The sequence below is a fragment of the Mytilus trossulus genome, chromosome 6, assembly GCF_036588685.1.
Source record: "Mytilus trossulus isolate FHL-02 chromosome 6, PNRI_Mtr1.1.1.hap1, whole genome shotgun sequence".
Classification (NCBI taxonomy): domain Eukaryota; kingdom Metazoa; phylum Mollusca; class Bivalvia; order Mytilida; family Mytilidae; genus Mytilus; species Mytilus trossulus.
The window spans coordinates 41300012-41317660 of record NC_086378.1 but is presented as its reverse complement, the minus strand read 5'-3'; the positions used below and the strand labels follow the sequence as shown (position 1 = coordinate 41317660).

Here is a 17649-nt window from a genome sequence, read left to right as displayed (position 1 = left end):
AGAAATAACAGGTACAGCGGAAGCCATCTTGGATCGTATCGTCTGCCCTTGGATGTTCTATTATCCTGAACCGGTTCCGTCGATACGAACCGGATAATGGAAAGCACGACTGTACTATATAATTCAAAAGAACTAACAATAAAATCATCATTTTACCCATGATAGTATAAAAGTGTTCTTGTGTTAACATCGAAGATTAATCATGTTTATCTAACTTTTTAAAGTTCTGAAAAGTGCTAGAAATATGCTGAAAGAGTTCGTCCCTCAAATTATTCTGAAATGTCCTTTTGTCCGATCCCTTTGTTTAAATGTACATTTGATATTTGAACAATAAAATATTTTGAATTGAAACTATTCTGAAATGAATATTCGATTGAAAAATGACGCTCATCAAAATATTAACTACCTTTCTTAAAATCAATGATATCTAAATATTTTTCTTCTTGACACAATCTTTAAATGAAAAGTAATTGTCAATTTTGCCACAAAACACATTATCACATAATGTTCTAAGTTTTTACAATTAGATAATTTGACAAAAACACAAGTGGGACAAGAGTGTCACACATTGTCTTTAGATTTTTAACTAGTTGTTATTGGCTTTTATACTGACGTTAAGCACGTTATTGCGTCAATGCCGTGAAATGCGACAGAGCAATTTGATAAATAGCTCTTCTATGAAAACTAACTAGTTCAGCTTTATGAAATTTATATCCGTAGATTAGGCAGGTATTACTGTTTCCAAAAATATTAAAATTATTCTTTATCTTTTCATAATAATTTCAAATAATGATACAAATATTACCAAAACGTCAAAAATATGCGTGTCAGACGTAACAAATTATTCGCAAAATAACTTTTACGGGAATTTTTGTGGTCTAATAAAAAGTTTAAAATCCGCGAAAATTCGCATGAATGATAAAAGTCTAATATAATTTATGACGCCATTGCTGTTTTTTGTGTTGATCGAACGGTAAAAATTTATTCTTTCAAAAATGAATAATCCTCGCCATGGTCAGGTTTCTGAAAATGGTAAGTTATCAAAATTTATCGCTTTTTAAAATATCAGATGATATAAAATTTTGTTTTTATAAATTATTCCTACAAATGTGCTTAGATAGACCATTTCAAATCCGGAATTTTACAGCACTAGCACCACAAATAAAAACGCATTGGCCTCGGGAAAATGTCTTGCAAGATTGTCCAATGTCGAATTTCGCCGCTTTTTACAAAAACACTGTCAGTTTCAACGTCATTTTATTAAATATTCAATTTGTAGCATATAAAACAGTGTTTTTTCGTAATTGAGCTTTCACCCCACAATACGATAACATATTTTTTGATAAGCTGTTAAGTCGAAATGACTTCGTTTTTTAACAAATCAAATGTCTTGCAAGTTTGTCCACTGAGCAATTTTCTTACGTTTTGAACGTTTTGGATTCGGGACGCTATACATATATGTATTTTCAAATTATTTCTAAAAGTTTGTTCTTTGTTTTGGTGTTAAACACCACATCATGCATAGCTCCAGATAAGCTGCGTATTTGCGTGATCACGCAATACAAATAATAGAAAACCCAATGCAATTGTCCATTGAAGGGTTCAACAACCCAATTAATTCAACGGAAAACCCAATTATATGCCAAAACCATGAGTTCTCAACCCTTTTATTGGCTACCGTTTGTGTTATTTACCCTTATCTGTTTACAGTCGTCGCGTAAACTATTTTTATAATATTTATAATTGGAAATTTCCTGTCGTTCTAAAAATAGATCCCTGCATCAAGTAGCTGTAATGGGTCCCTGTTTGAGTTTTCCGTTGCTCGATAGGTACACGTGTTTTTGTAAATATTTCGATCTTCTCGGTGTTTATCCAATTAGCGTGTGTCATGTAGTCATATTTTCTTTCGCATTGCTCGGGATTTTTCATAACATACATCGAATTAAAACGAAAGTGAATGTCCGGTTAAAATATTGAATAGAAGCATGTTTTCGGCTTATTTTGGAAAATTGAGGGAAAGTTATGATAACAAGACTCAGCCAGTGTCTTTAGGAACAGTCCATCGAACGCACGGGCGTGTGTGCCTACCATAACGAAAACATTGCTAATAAACACGGGGTTTCATCAAAAACGAATTCAGTTGGAAAAAGTGAAAGGCCCAATCAATTATGAAAAGATAAAGCATCAGAAATCAAAAGTTCTAATAAAAGACAACTAAACCCAGATTTATGTAAATTGAATAAAAGAAAATCATTCAAGTATAATTAGTTTATATACTATTTTTTATTCATTTTACGGTTAATTAATGAATACACACACCATGCACACAGCCACTGATCAGGCACTGGTCTCAGAATTTATCATATAAAGGTATAAGACGAGTGCCTGTGAATACACATATCCTTTTTTTGAAAAAAAAACTGTTTGAAACGGGACACAAATTTAACCTACAATTATTGCTTCTCAGTGAATAAACCAAATAAAACAGCTAGCAAATAACCCTAACCAAAACCCTAACCAAATAAAAGAGCTAAACAAAGACAGAAACATATATTACATGTATGGGGTTGATATTGCCTAAATATTCAATATTGTGTCGATGAAAAAACCCAATACATTAAGGAGCTTGGTGGTGAAAAACCCAATTTGATATTAACCTGAGGGGTGAATTGGAATTGATAATGCAATTAAAAAACTTTATCACCCAATTATATAAGAAAATGGTGGGTCAAAACCCCAATTTATGAATTCTTATCTGGAGCTCTGTGACATGTATAAGCGACATTTGTTGTATTTTATTGACCTGTCATCAAAGGTAGGAGAAGCCGGACATCAGGCGACCTTAAGTTAAAATAGTTGCAATAACTGTCGATTAGCATCGGAGTTGAACAAATCTTGCCACGAGCGTATCTTAAAATTACCATGCTTTTTATCACTTTATATGAAATCATTAGTCCAATCATCCTCCTGGGCCATCGAATTTGAAAGCAGTTCGTATCATCATATGATATTTCATTGGTTTTTTTTTAAATAACAAGTACGGTTCGATTTTATGTTTTAAGATCAGAGGAAAAAACAAAATAACCAAATTACAAATTTCGAAAATAGATAGAATCATAGAAACCATGATAAGAACTGCAATATATAAAAGTAGTTATAATCAAATAGAAAATGAAGAATTATCTAAAATGAAGAAAAAAAAACATATGGTAATTTGACAATAAATAGGTAAACTATTAATTACAGAACAACAGAATTTCATATCCGAGACAGAGAGAATTAGATATTGTAAAGAGATAAAGAAACTAAAAAGAAAAGAGCAAAAAAACTAAAGTTACAATAAATATAAAGAAAAATACAACACAAGCCGAATCAGAAGTCCGAAAAGTTCATTTGCTTGCGTATCTACCAGTAGCAAATATTTCGTACATATTCAAGACTTTGAAGTATCCATATCGATCAAAAATGATTACAATCAAAACGAACAAAGTATCCTCGATTACCGACGTAAAACGTCAAATTTTGACGTTACCAATTGGGACGCAATATCGTGCGTAACGTCACTGCACTCGTTCAATTTAAGCAGTCAAAGTACGTTGACTGTATATTTTTATGTCATATACAGTAACAGACCCGATATCACTTTTCCGAGGCTCATGAATATCTAAATAGAAGTTGCCGAAATGTTCATGTCTGTCATATTTGTTTTTCGTAATACGTTTTGTTGTAAATCATCAGTCCTGCACCTCCACCAGCCATTGTAAAAGAGGCCTATATTTTTCTAGATTTTAGAATAAGCTCGGGATAGCAAATTAGTATCCCTACAAATATATTGAGTGTCATCTCTCCGAGACTATGTCTGATCGATCGCTATATATTGGGAGTGATTTGTACTGTCTCTGTATTTCGTGGATCCACATTCCCGAACATGATACCGTATTCATAATTTGAATTGCTTATCTTTTCTGAGCACATATCTCGTCCTATTTGAGTCAGATCTTATTTTTTAGGATCTGGGTATGTATAATTTGTCTCTTTTTTTCTCATTTTAACTGACGCGACATTAGTCCTTTATTTCTGCGACAAAATAATTTATATAAAACTCAGACGAGTGACACAAGGGGTAGAAAGTGTTGCGACCAATGAGGCCGGGTGGTTTAATCCAACTTCAATATATTTATGTATGTAGTTAATTGTGGTGATTCCTAACTCCCCTGATTCGTGAAAGGAGGACACTGAAGATCTAGTGAAAGAAGGTAGATCAAGACACACACAAAAAAACCAACAGAGAACTAAAACAGCACATTCTGACAGTGGACACACAAACGACGAAATATACAGACAAATAAAATACCCAGACCCGTAAAACGAAAGAGGGACGAATGTAAGGACTGAGCAGTTGCAATAAGTATGTGTATCAACTCCAATGTACGGAGACAAATATTCCACCTGAGAAGAATAATCGGAATAAAGCAGACAATCACAAATATTACAGAGAACAGAGTTGGTCTTTGTAGAGAAAATTTAGCAATACACACAAGACAGATTAATGATCGGAATAACGGGCTGTCGGGGTAACGGGTTGTCGGAATAGTGGGCTGTCGGAGTAATTAGCTGTCGGGATAGTGGGCTGTCGGAGTAATGGGCTGTCGGAATAGTGGGCTGTCGGATTAATGGTCGTCGGACTAATGGGATGACACCAGAATTTCAGGATCATTCAGAATTCTTTATTTTCCGTTCAGGTCCGAGTTTTGACACCCAAACGATATTTTTCATATATTTTTTTTTTATATTATCATTATATTAAACTTTTTGTTTGAAACCAATCAAAAGTTGAAAGATATCCCATTGAATATTAAAAAAGTTATTGAAGTTTGAATTAGTCCGACCATAGATTTTCAGGTCCCTTCAGGTCTTTTTATTTCTCTCTTCAGGTCGAACTTTTGGCATCAAAAGTTTGTTTTGAATTTAAAAAATTTACATTTTAATGAGAAATGGATATTCACAATTAATAAAATTCCAACTTGAAGAAATTCCATCCAATAATAAAAAAGTTATTGCAATTTAAATAATATTAGTCGTATATTTTCAGGTCTTTCCAGGTCCACTTTCAGGTCTTTAAGTGTAACCCTTGTTCGAGACTCTCTGAAATTTTCTTCTTAAATATTGAAAAACTCTGAGAAACTCGATTGAGAACTTTACAGCATAAAACAATCACTTTCTTTCCCCATTACATATACTCCCTTTACAGCTCACAGATATTTACCATCATCTGATCATCCTGATAAAAAGTTTATAAAAGGTAATTTATAAAGTATATTGTATATTCGTCTAAATAACAGCCTGATGACGTCACACATAATGACACATCTTCTTTCATCTACATCTACATTTACGACATAGCGAAGCTAGCTATGTCTTCACTCTTCTTCTTCCAACATGTCCAATACAGTGCCGTTCTCAGAATCTCTAATTGAGTATTATCGGACTATTGCCCATGCTGGGTGTGACAATAAAGGTACAAGAAAATATTTACAGGTGCAAGTTAAAGACAGTCTGATGGTGCGATTAAGGTTCAGAAAATACGGCCATTTTAGCCATAGGGTCCATAGAACCTTAAGGGATACTGTAGCTCAGTACCCCCTGCTTGAAGGGGGTCTCATTGGGGGTTCCTATCCCGGATCCCGCTTCCTGTTTTGTCAGATTCCCGTATGCCGCTTACACTATGTACGTAAGCAATTCTCATTTTTTTGTCATTTCCCAGGCCCTGCAAGACCTCATTTCCCGTTTTCACGCCACAATAATTAGACTTTCACGTGTCACGCTTACAAAAAATTGGCAATCCCACGTCACCCTTAGACCCCAATGAGACCAACTTTGAAAGCATCTAGTGAGGTACCGTACTGTCCACCAAAGGTTGTGGGAGGCTGTTCCATCTACATCTATATCGTTGAAATGCAAAGGGTCTAAGACCCATCACGCAAGTACTAATTTGGTCATTCAATATGGTGCTCATTGAAAATGTATTTACATGTGAAATTAAAATCAAATGTTTGTTGCGTTGACTACTCTGTTAAATAAGTTGTGAGGCTGTTCTTGAATGCCTCTGCATCTTCTATATTTAACAGTCTTATTGGTAGAGTATTCCAGTCTTTAATGGTACGTGGAAAGAAGCTGTATTTGTAGGTGTTTGTTGATGTTTGAAGTTTTCTAAATTTGCTTCGGTGGTATTGCCGTGTTGTCCTGCCTTGTTGTTCTACATATTCTGGTATATTTATGGCTATCTTTTTATGTAAAGCTTTGTGAAATAAGCAAAGCCTTTTTATTTTCCGTCTTATTTCTAATGATGGTAGTTTAAGCTCCTTCAGTAGACTCGTAACTGACCCAGGTTCTCTGCTGTATTGATGTTTGATGAAACGTGCTGATCTTCTTTGCACCATTTCTATCTGTTTGATGTGGTTTTCTTGATATGGATCCCATGCACTGCTTGCATATTCGACATTTGGTCTGACAATGGCTTGATATGCTCTTTTCTTAATTTCTTCTGGGAATTTGCCGATGTTTCTCCTCAGAAAGCCTAGTGATTTATTTGCTTTTGCCGTGATGTTATTGATGTGTATATCCCATTTCAGGTTGCTGGTAAACTGAACTCCTAAATATGGGTTTTGGCTTACATTTTCTAAAACTTGGCCATGCATATGATAGTCATGTAATATAGGTTTTTTCTTGTTGGTTATTCTTAGTACATAACATTTTGAAGCATTAAATTTCATCTGCCATTTAGATGCCCAGTCAATCAATTTATCTAGATCTTTTTGTAGTTGGTTACAGTCATCTTTGCAGTCTATTGCTAAGTATAATAGGCTGTCATCTGCAAAGAGACGCAACTTTGACTTGATGTCATCCCCAATATCATTAATGTACAAAAGAAACATCAATGGACCTAAAACTGTACCTTGGGGTACTCCTGATTTTACAAAGGCATTTGTAGATGTTTCGCCTTCAACTGCTACACACTGCTGTCTTTGTGTGAGCCAGGCCTTTACACACTCTATGATTTTGCCATTTATTCCATAGTGCTCTAGTTTCCGCAGAAGCCGTATGTGAGGCACTACATCAAATGCTTTGCTGAAATCTAATATTAGCATATCCACTTGCTCTTTTTTATCTAGATGTTTTGCGATATCTTCAATTGTTGTTACTAATTGAGATTCGCATGATCTTTTCTGTCTGAAGCCGTGTTGGTAATCGACTAATATATCATATTTTTCAAGATGTTGCATAATGTGTTTGAAAATGATGTGTTCCATGATTTTGCAAGAAACTGACGTCAATGAAACAGGTCTATAATTTACTGGCAAGCTTTTGTCTCCCTTTTTATACGACCGCAAATTTTGAAAAAATTTTCGTCGTATATTGCTATCACGTTGGCGTCGTCGTCGTCGTCCGAATACTTTTAGTTTTCGCACTCTAACTTTAGTAAAAGTGAATAGAAATCTATGAAATTTTAACACAAGGTTTATGACCATAAAAGGAAGGCTGGTATTGATTGTGGGAGTTTTGGTCCCAATATTTTAGGAATTAGGGGCCAAAAAGGGCCCAAATAAGCATTTTCTTGGTTTTCGCACTATAACTTTAGTTTAAGTTAATAGAAATCTATGAAATTTTGACACAAGGTTTATGACTACAAAAGAAAGGTTGGGATTGATTTTGGGAGTTTTGGTTTCAACAGTTTAGGAATAAGGGGCCAAAAAAGGGTCCAAATAAGCATTATTCTTGGTTTTCGCACAATAACTTTAGTTAAAGTGAATAGAAATCAATGAAATTTAAACACAATGTTTATGACCACAAAAGGAAGGTTGGTATTGATTTTGGGAGTTTCGGTCCCAACAGTTTAGGAATTAGGGGCCAAAAAGGGACCCAAATAAGCATTTTTCTTGGTTTTCGCACCATAGCGTTAGTATAAGTAAATAGAAATCTATGAAATTTAAACACAAGGTTTATGACTATAAAAGAAAGGTTGGTATTGATTTTGGGAGTTTTGGTCCCAACAGTTAAGGAAAAAGGGGCCCAAAGGGTCCAAAATTAAACTTTGTTTTGATTTCATCAAAATTGAATAATTGGGGTTCTTTAATATGCCGATTCTAACTGTGTATGTAGATTCTTAATTTTTGGTCCCGTTTTCAAATTGGTCTACATTAAGGTCCAAAGGGTCCAAAATTAAACTTAGTTTGATTTTAACAAAAATTGAAACCTTGGGGTTCTTTGATATGCTGAATCTAAAAATGTACTTAGATTTTTGATTATTGGCCTAGTTTTCAAGTTGGCCCAAATCGAGGTCCAAAATTAAACATTGTTTGATTTCATCAAAAATTGAATAATTGAGGTTCTTTGATATGCCAAATCTAACTGTGTATGTAGATTCTTAATTTTTGGTCCAGTTTTAAAATTGGTCTAAATTAAAGTGCAAAGGGTCCAAAATTAAACTAAGTTTGATTTTAACAAAAATCAAATTCTTGGGCCTCTTTGATATGCTGAATCTAAACATGTACTTAGATTTTTGATTATGGGCCCAGTTTTCAAGTTGGTCCAAATCAGGATCTAAAATTATTATATTAAGTATTGTGCAATAGCAAGTCTTTTCAATTGCACAGTATTGTGCAATGGCAAGAAATATCTAATTTCACAATATTGTGAAATAGCAATTTTTTTTTTAATTAAGAGTTATCTTTCTTTGTCCAGTAAAGTAAGCAAGAAATATCTGCAAGAATTTTTTTAATTGGAGTTCTCTTATGGTTGGGGCCTGTTATCTATTTCTCGCATGAATAGATAATTCTCGTATCACACTGTCCGGAGTGTGATACGAAAAAGTGATACGAAAAATGCGTTAATTTGATTGGCCAACGAAACCTCCTGAAACGATATTGCGGCATTTTCATTGGCTATTCTTTAGGTCATTGTTGACAGTTAAAGGTCACAATGATGTACATTTCCTCCATTGCAACGGAGATAAGCGATTTCTTCAATAATATAGAAAATACGCATACTTTTCACCTTATTATATATTTTTATTCAAATATTATTACATTCTGAAGCGTACAAAATGTTTAAAAAAGTCTTATGTTGAAGATTGACGATGAACAGGACATATGACGTCACAATGCAGTTATGTTCAAGCGACTGGGTCGACGTTTCACGGATTTTTTTTAATAAGCACAAAAAGCATGTTTACCATAAGAGAAATAGGTTTCACAACTCGGGAGAATTAGATATCGTTTGATATCAACTCTCTTTATTTAATTTAAATAGTAATAACAAACTCGCCACAGGCTTGTTTGTTATTATATTGAAATTAAATAACTCGAGTTGATATCAAGCGATATCTAATTCTCACTCGTTATGAAACCTATAATTATCTTTCTTTGTCCAGAATCAACTTAAATCTTTGTTATATACAATATACAATGTATATTCACTTTTTACTACCAACTGATAAATTTAAATTATCTTTACCATTCAGTGATAACAAGCAGTTTTTTTACATCTTAATATTTTATGATGTATTTAAATGAGTAGTAATTGTTGCAAACTCCATTAGAATATTTTAATTGAAATTAGTTTTGGAATAAGGGAAAGGGGGATGTGATTAAAAAATTGGGTTCAATTTTTCTCATTTGAAATTTCATAAATAAAAAGAAAATTTCTTCAATCATTTTTTTGAGAGGATTAATATTCAACAGCATAGTGAATTGCTCTAAGAGAAAACAAAAATTTTAAGTTCATTTGAATACATTCATTCTGTGTCAGAAACCTATGCTGTGTCAACTATTTAATCACAATCCAAATTTAGAGCGGAATCCAGCTTGAATGTTGTGTCCATACTTGCCCCAACTGTTCAGGGTTCAACCTCTGCGGTCGTATAAAGCTACGCCCTGCGGAGCATCTGGTTAAAAAGTGCTGTGATGATAGCTGTAATCCAATCGTTTGGGACAGCCCCTTCATCATATGTTTTCTTGAATAATGTTGTTATGTATGGGGATATACTTGTAGCACATTCCTTTAGGACTCTGTTCGGTATGTTATCTGGTCCATTTGCTTTTTTCGGATTGACATTACTAAGTAGCTTTCTTACTCCTTCTACTGTTATCTCTAGATGGTCTATATCAGGCGATGGGCTGCCATTTAATTTTGGTTGACTTGATGTATTTTCATCAGTAAAAACAGATACAAATTGATGGTTAAGTGCTTCTGCTTTCCCTTTGCTGTCTTCCATAAGTTTCCCGTTTGAAATAAGTGGTGCTACTCCACATGAGTCTCTTTTCTTTGATTTAACATATTGCCAAAACTTTTTTCCAACAATAGGTGTTTTTCTCTCACCTTCTTCGTCTACTTCCAATAGTTTAGATATGTAGTTTTGATGTGCTTCTTCTAGTTTAGTTTTTACTGTTTTTCTTAGGAGCTTAAATTCTTCCCAGTGTTTTTCATTATTGGTACGCTTTGCCTTGTTGTAAACCCTTTGTTTTTTTCTGATCATTGTTTTGATCTCTCTATTGATCCAAGGTACATTCCATCTGGTTGACAATATTTTAGTTGGGATATTTGATATTATAGCCTGGGACAATATATCTTTAAAATCATTCCAGCATTCTTGTATGGTACTTGTATTTGCTTTTTGTATAAAATTATTCAGCTCTTTATCTAGTTGTTCATTTATTCCGTTCATGTTGCCCTTTTTGTAAATATATACTTTCCTTGGTACTTGCTTTTTTGTTTTTGCTTTTAAATTTATGTCAGTGATGACTATGCTATGGTCACTCATTCCGTCTTGGACTGATATACTTTCAATGCTTGTTGGATTTGTTGTTAGTACAAGGTCTAATATGTTATCTTGACGTGTTGGTTCTTTTACTATTTGTGTTAGACAGTTTTCTTCAAGTGTTTCTATAAACTTGTTATTGGTTTCCATACTATAGTTGTTTGGTTTCTTTATTTGAAAGTTGTTATCTTCGTCTATTTCCCATTTTATGTCTGGCATGTTGAAATCACCAGTTAGTACTAGGTTTGGTAGATTATTTGAATGTGTTAGCCTGGTTAACGATGTATTTAAGCTTTCAATGGATGCTATATTATTGTCTGGTGGTCGGTAATAGCAGCCTGTATAAAGTGGTTTACTTCCTTTTATCTCAATCTTATTCCAGCATATTTCACAATCGGTGTCTAGTGTGATTTCAGCTGTAGATAATAGGTCTTTTCTTACCAAGTTTAATACCCCTCCACCTTCATGCCCTACTCCAAATATACGATCTTTTCTGTATACTTCATAAATATTTGTATCAATGAGTTCTGCATTTGAGATGGTTTTATCAAGGTGTGTTTCAGTTGCATGTATTATATGGGGTTCATGTGTATCTATAAGTGTGGTAAATTCGTTTCTTTTTGGCAGTGTCTGCGCGTACCCGCATGCGGGTACGAATAGTCAAATTGCCGTTCTAGGCTGCGCGTACCCACATCCGGTTTTCTAATAAAATGCCATCGGATCGGGTATAAAACGTGAAATATCTACGGAAATTATCGATAATATGGGGATATCGTGTAGAACGAGTGAAGAGTACACAGTGGAAGAGTATGTAAAAAAAAATTTCGTCAAGATGTATTTATTAAATAATGATACATAATAAACATTGCAAAATTAATGCACAATGATAGAAAATGAAACTGTACAGTCCCTGTAAAAGAAAAACATGATAGAAATTAATACTATTATAAAATTTTAATGCAAATTTAAAGAATAAAATGTTTATAAATTAAAAATATACCTATATGATGATATTTTAAAATAATCTTTTAGTAAAATGTAAAACAGAAACTAAAATTTTAAAATATATAAAACTACTAAAATTGAATCTTGAGTTTATAAAAATATAAATTTAAAGAAGCAAGTAATAATGACGTGACAATGAAACGTGAACGTAGGCTGGCAACAATTGAAATGTGCAGCCCGCCGGGTTGAAATCTGTGCAAATCTTAATAAGTTACATGAATCTTTTGTTATTGGTTTACATTGATATTATTACTTGCTTTTTTTAATTTTCAGAAACTCAAGCTTTAATTTTAGTAGTTTTCTTTTACTTTTTTTCTTTTCAGGGACTGTACAGTTTCATTTTCTATCATTGTGCATTTAATTTTGCAAGGTTTATTATGTATCTTTATTTTTAAATTAATAAATACAATTTGAAAATATTATTTTTCATATTCTTCACTCGTTCTACCCGAAATCCCCATATTATCGATAATTTTCGCACATATTTCACGTTTCATTCCCGATTCGACGGCATTTTATTAGAAAACCGGATGTGGGTACGCGCAGCCTAGAACGGCAATTTGACTATTCGTACCCGCATGCGGGTACGCGCAGACACTGCCTTTCTTTTTTGCTGACTTCTCAAGCTTCTACAATTTGACTGTCATGATTCAGATGTTATTTCTTCGCCTTGTTGATGAGTCATGTATTTCTGCTGAGTCAAGTGATGTTTCAATTTGACTTTGTATTTCTGATTCAGATATATTTCCCAGTTCGTTAAAAGAATTTTGTTGTACAAGATCATCTTCTATTTGCCCTGATGTATCTGACAGATTTATTGTGGAACAAGATGGACATTCCCATGAGAATACTTTTTTGTTCATGAATGAGTTATACATTTTCGATGTAATACCGCCACATTTAATGTGTACCCAAAAGTTGCATTCATCACATTGTATTGATCTATGGTTTATGGCCACAGGTTTTTTACATATACCACACGGATTGCGTGTTGGACCTGGATTAGCATGTATGTCATTTGCAAGTATTAGCGTAAGCAGCAGGAATAACTTAGTTGGTTTAGTATACTTATTTAAGTATGTAATTTTTATTTTCTGCATACAGAGACCTAAACTTGGTGTTAAACTATTCCAAGATTTGATGTTAAGATAAAATGTATGCTTAAATTCTGAAGTCGTAAGCTGATCATGGTGAGCTATTCTCGGTGTAATAGTAAGACAGAGGATGTAGCCGATAGCTACTAGGAGCATGACTGCAATTGGTATAATATGTGCAAGTTGTGCATTATTAGCCATTGTGTTGTTGTCGTAGTTGGTGTTTCGGGTAGACCCACAAGATGAGATACTCAAGTGAAAATCTACAGACCCACAAGATAAGACACTCTTGTGAAGGTCTACGGGAACTGGAGAATATATTTACTTCTCTGCAGAACCATTTGTCATAACAATTGACTACGCGATATGTGTGATATACCAGTTTATTTACCTGTTAAAATTAGTATTGACAAGGACAATTACGTAAATATACTTCAAATGTAACAATGTTTGACAGTAAAGTACCTTCCTGTTTGAAAATGTCTGACAACCAAAATGTATGTGAATGAAAACTGTGCAGAAAGGACAACAAAGGTCAGCAATAAAAACGTACATGTGTTAAAAAAACTTCCAAATTTGGATAGAAAAAACATTCCACCCTAAAAACAACAACAACATGTTGAGGTTTTAAAAAAAAAAAGCAACAATATCACTGATCTTTTTTTGAGGCTTTCCTGTTAAATAAAAATCATATGTCATGCCATTGAAAATGGTATTAGTCTATTACATCCACTTTAGTTTCAAGAACTTATCCACTGAATAGAATGGATTTCAACAGTGATGATGAAGATGACCTCTAGTACACAAACAAAGACATTGCATTGATGATCCCTTCAACAAAATCTTATAAACTGTATGAAGAATTAATGAAAAATTAAAACATATTGTCTGACTTATTTTTATTCTTTTTTTCTAAAAGATTCTGGAATGAAAGGTCAATAACTCCACCTAACAATGTCTTACTAATTGTCTCTCATTGCTGGATTTTGCATCTCATTTTTCAAAATTTCCTTGAGAAAAAGTTCAGTTGGAATAAAATTGATTCACTGAATGGTAACATTTATCTAAAAAAAAACAACTATATTTGAAAAACTCAAATGAACCTTGTGTGCTTTGAGGTGCTCAGATGGCAGGAAATTGCATCTTATTTTGAAAAATTTTCTTGGGGGGCATGCCCCCAAACCCCCCTATCGAATTGCGGCCCTCACCAGTGATAGTGATGGACTACCAGGACTACCCAAAAATATTTTTTGGTAGTCCTGTGGACTACATGTCCTCTAATGTTAGTGTCTAACCCTGTCACTCACTGTAATTCTTTTAGCCATTTTTATCTTTTCAACATTAAAAATATGCTTATACTTTAAATTATGTGTCCCTTTAGAATTTGTACTACACAAATGAAACCATTTATCAATTTTGTTAAATGTTTGATTGAAACGAAACACAGAAAAATATAAATATTTTAACTTAGCTTATTTGTAACAATTTAAGCAGTAGATTAGATGAAATTAGTTATATCTGATCTTATCTAGTTTGTATTATATGAGGAAAAAAGTAATGAGAAGCTAGCGCTGAGCATAAAGTTTTATAACATATACAGCATTATTAGTTATCCGACATTAAGAGTTATCTGGAATCTGACAAAGTAAAAATTTTATCATCAGAACAGATTAGATTTATTATTGATAGCCCAATATAGAAAAAAATGCTTATCAATAAAATCGTTTTGGAGGATTTTATTTTTTTTTAACTTTTATTTGTAGTGAGAGAAAAATAGGTCCCCCCCCTCCCCTAAAAAAAAAAGCAAAAACAATGTCATCTGTCTTCGAGCATTCGTCTTCCAGATCTACAAATGATCTATATCATGTATATATAAAATATATATTCTTTTTTTTTTTAAATTGGAATGAATAATGGATCTCTCAAATATGAAACTTAGGACGTAGGAATCATTCCGGCGAAAGAGACCTTTGTATTCTGCAACTCCCTTCAAATAATCCATATGAATTTTCAAATTATAAAGAATCTAAGTACTCTCAGGTCTGTTCATTGTGTCTTTTTGTGTCGGGATGTATAAGTACCCGGCCTTTTCCATATGTATTTTTGTCCATCTGATGAGTTCAGCCTTTTTCAACTGATTTTTATACGACCGCAAAATTTGAAAATTTTTTCGTCGTATATTGCTATCAGGTTGGCGTCGTCGTCTGCGTCGTTGTCGTCGTCGTCGTCAGCGTCGTCTTCGTCGTCCGAATACTTTTAGTTTTCGCACTCTAACTTGAGTAAAAGTGAATAGAAATCTATGAAATTTTAACACAAGGTTTATGACCACAAAAGGAAGGTTGGTATTGATTTTGGGAGTTTTGGTCCCAACATTTTAGGAATTAGGGGCCATAAAGGGCCCAAATAAGCATTTTTTTGGTTTTCGCACTATAACTTTAGTTTAAGTTATTAGAAATCTATGAAATTTTGACACAAGGTTTATGACCACAAAAGAAAGGTTGGGATTGATTTTGGAAGTTTTGGTTTCAACAGTTTAGGAATTAGGGGCCAAAAAGGGCCCAAATAAGCATTATTCTTGGTTTTCGCACCATAACTTTAGTATAAGTAAAAAGAAATCTATGAAATTTAAACACAAGGTTTATGACCATAAAAGGAAGGTTGGTATTGATTTTGGGAGTTTTGGTCCCAACAGTTTAGGAATAAGGGGCCCAAAGGGTCCAAAATTAAACTTTGTTCGATATTAATCAAAATTGAATAATTGGGGTTCTTTGATATGCCGAATCTAACTCTGTATGTAGATTCTTAACTTTTGGTCCCTTTTTCAAATTCTTCTACATTAAGGTCCAAAGGGTCCAAAATTAAACTTAGTTTGATTTTGACAAAAAATGAATCGGTTGGGTTCTTTGATATATATATATGCTGAATCTAAAAATGTACTTAGATTCTTGATTATTGGCCCAGTTTTCAAGTTGGTCCAAATCGGGGTCCAAAATTAAACTTTGTTTGATTTCATCAAAAATTGAATAAATGGGGTTCTTTGATATGCCAAATCTAACTGTGTATGTAGATTCTTCATTTTTGGTCCTGTTTTCATATTGGTCTACATTAAAGTCCAAAGGGTCCAAAATTAAACTTAGTTTGATTTTAACAAAAATTGAAATCTTGGAGTTCTTTGATATGCTGAATCCAAACATGTACTTATATTTTTGATTATGGGCCAAGTTTTCAAGTTGGTCCAAATCAGGATCTAAAATTATTATATTAAGTATTGTGCAATAGCAAGTCTTTTCAATTGCACATTATTGCACAATGGCAAGAAATATCTAATTGCACAATATTGTGAAATAGCAATATTTTTTTTTAATTAGAGTTATCTTTCTTTGTCCAGAATAGTAAGCAAGAAATATCTAATTGCACAATATTGTGAAATAGCATATTTTTTTTTAAATTGGAGTTATCTTTCTTTGTCCAGAATCAACTTAAATCTTTGTTATATATAATATACAATATACAATATATATTCACTTTTTACTACCAACTGATAAATTAAAATAATCTTTACCATTCAGTGATAACAAGCAGTTTTTTTTACATCTTAATATTTTATGATGTATTTAAATGAGTAGTTATTCTTGCAAACTCCATTAGAAATTTTAATTGAGATTAGTTTTGGAATAAGGGAAAGGGGGATGTGATTAAAAAAATTGGGTTCAATTTTTTTCATTTGAAATTTCTTAAATAAAAAGAAAATTTCTTCAAACATTTTTTTGAGAGGATTAATATTCAACAGCATAGTGAATTGCTCTAAGAGAAAACAAAAAAATTAAGTTCATTAGACCACATTCATTCTGTGTCAGAAACCTATGCTGTGTCAACTATTTAATCACAATCCAAATTTAGAGCTGAATCCAGCTTGAATGTTGTGTCCATACTTGCCCCAACCGTTCAGGGTTCAACCTCTGCGGTCGTATAAAGCTACGCCCTGCGGAGCATCTGGTTATAGTTCGTTCTTATGTTGCACTGTCCGGGACAGGTTAGGGGAGGGTTGGGATCCCGCTAACATGTTTAACCCAGCCACATTATTTATGTATGTGCATGTCCCTAGTCAGAAGCCTGTAATTCAGTGGTTGTCGTTTGTTTATGTGTTACATATTTGTTTTTCGTTATTTTTTTTTATACATAAATAAGGCCATTAGTTTTCTTGTTTGAATAGTTTTACAGTCTTATCGGGGCCTTTTATAGCTGACTATGCGGTATGGGCTTTGCTCATTGTTGAAAACGGTACGGTGACCTATAGTTGTTAATGTTTGAGTCATTTTGGTCTTTGGTGGGTAGTTGTCTCATTGGCAATCATACCAAACATTCTTTTTTATAAGGTTTCAACTCCATTAGACAAAGTTGATCTTCGTCTGCATGATTTAGCTATTTATTAGGTTCTATTTGGTCTGATAGATCTTCAACTGTTTCTGTTTTTTGTGCATACTCCGTTCCAAAAATCGAGAATTATAGCTCTTTGATTGTATGACTAGTTGTATGTGTTTTTTTTCAGCTGTACAGAGCTTTTTGTTGTCAATGGTTATTTTTGTCAAAACTCTTTCACGAAATTTCTTTGTTGTAATTATTATTGACACAATGTAGGAGAAGGATGTAAGGTTATCTAAGTCTGCAATAGTGGACGAAAATACCGATGCTTATTGATGAACATAATTTGCATTGCTAAAATCATTTAACTAA

The 17649-nt window shown here is 33.3% G+C and overlaps 1 protein-coding gene across 2 annotated transcripts in view; it reads left to right on the top strand.

The window, feature by feature from the left end:
- The first annotated feature begins 5367 nt into the window (after positions 1-5367).
- The window catches only part of LOC134721349 (ranBP-type and C3HC4-type zinc finger-containing protein 1-like), a 244662-nt gene continuing 232380 nt past the window's right edge, over positions 5368-17649 (top strand). For both annotated transcript variants that reach the window (XM_063584289.1, XM_063584290.1), the window contains exon 1: positions 5368-5518. In XM_063584289.1, the coding sequence (XP_063440359.1) occupies positions 5498-5518 (21 nt within the window). In that variant the 5' untranslated portion in view covers positions 5368-5497. The remainder of the gene's footprint in view (positions 5519-17649) is intronic.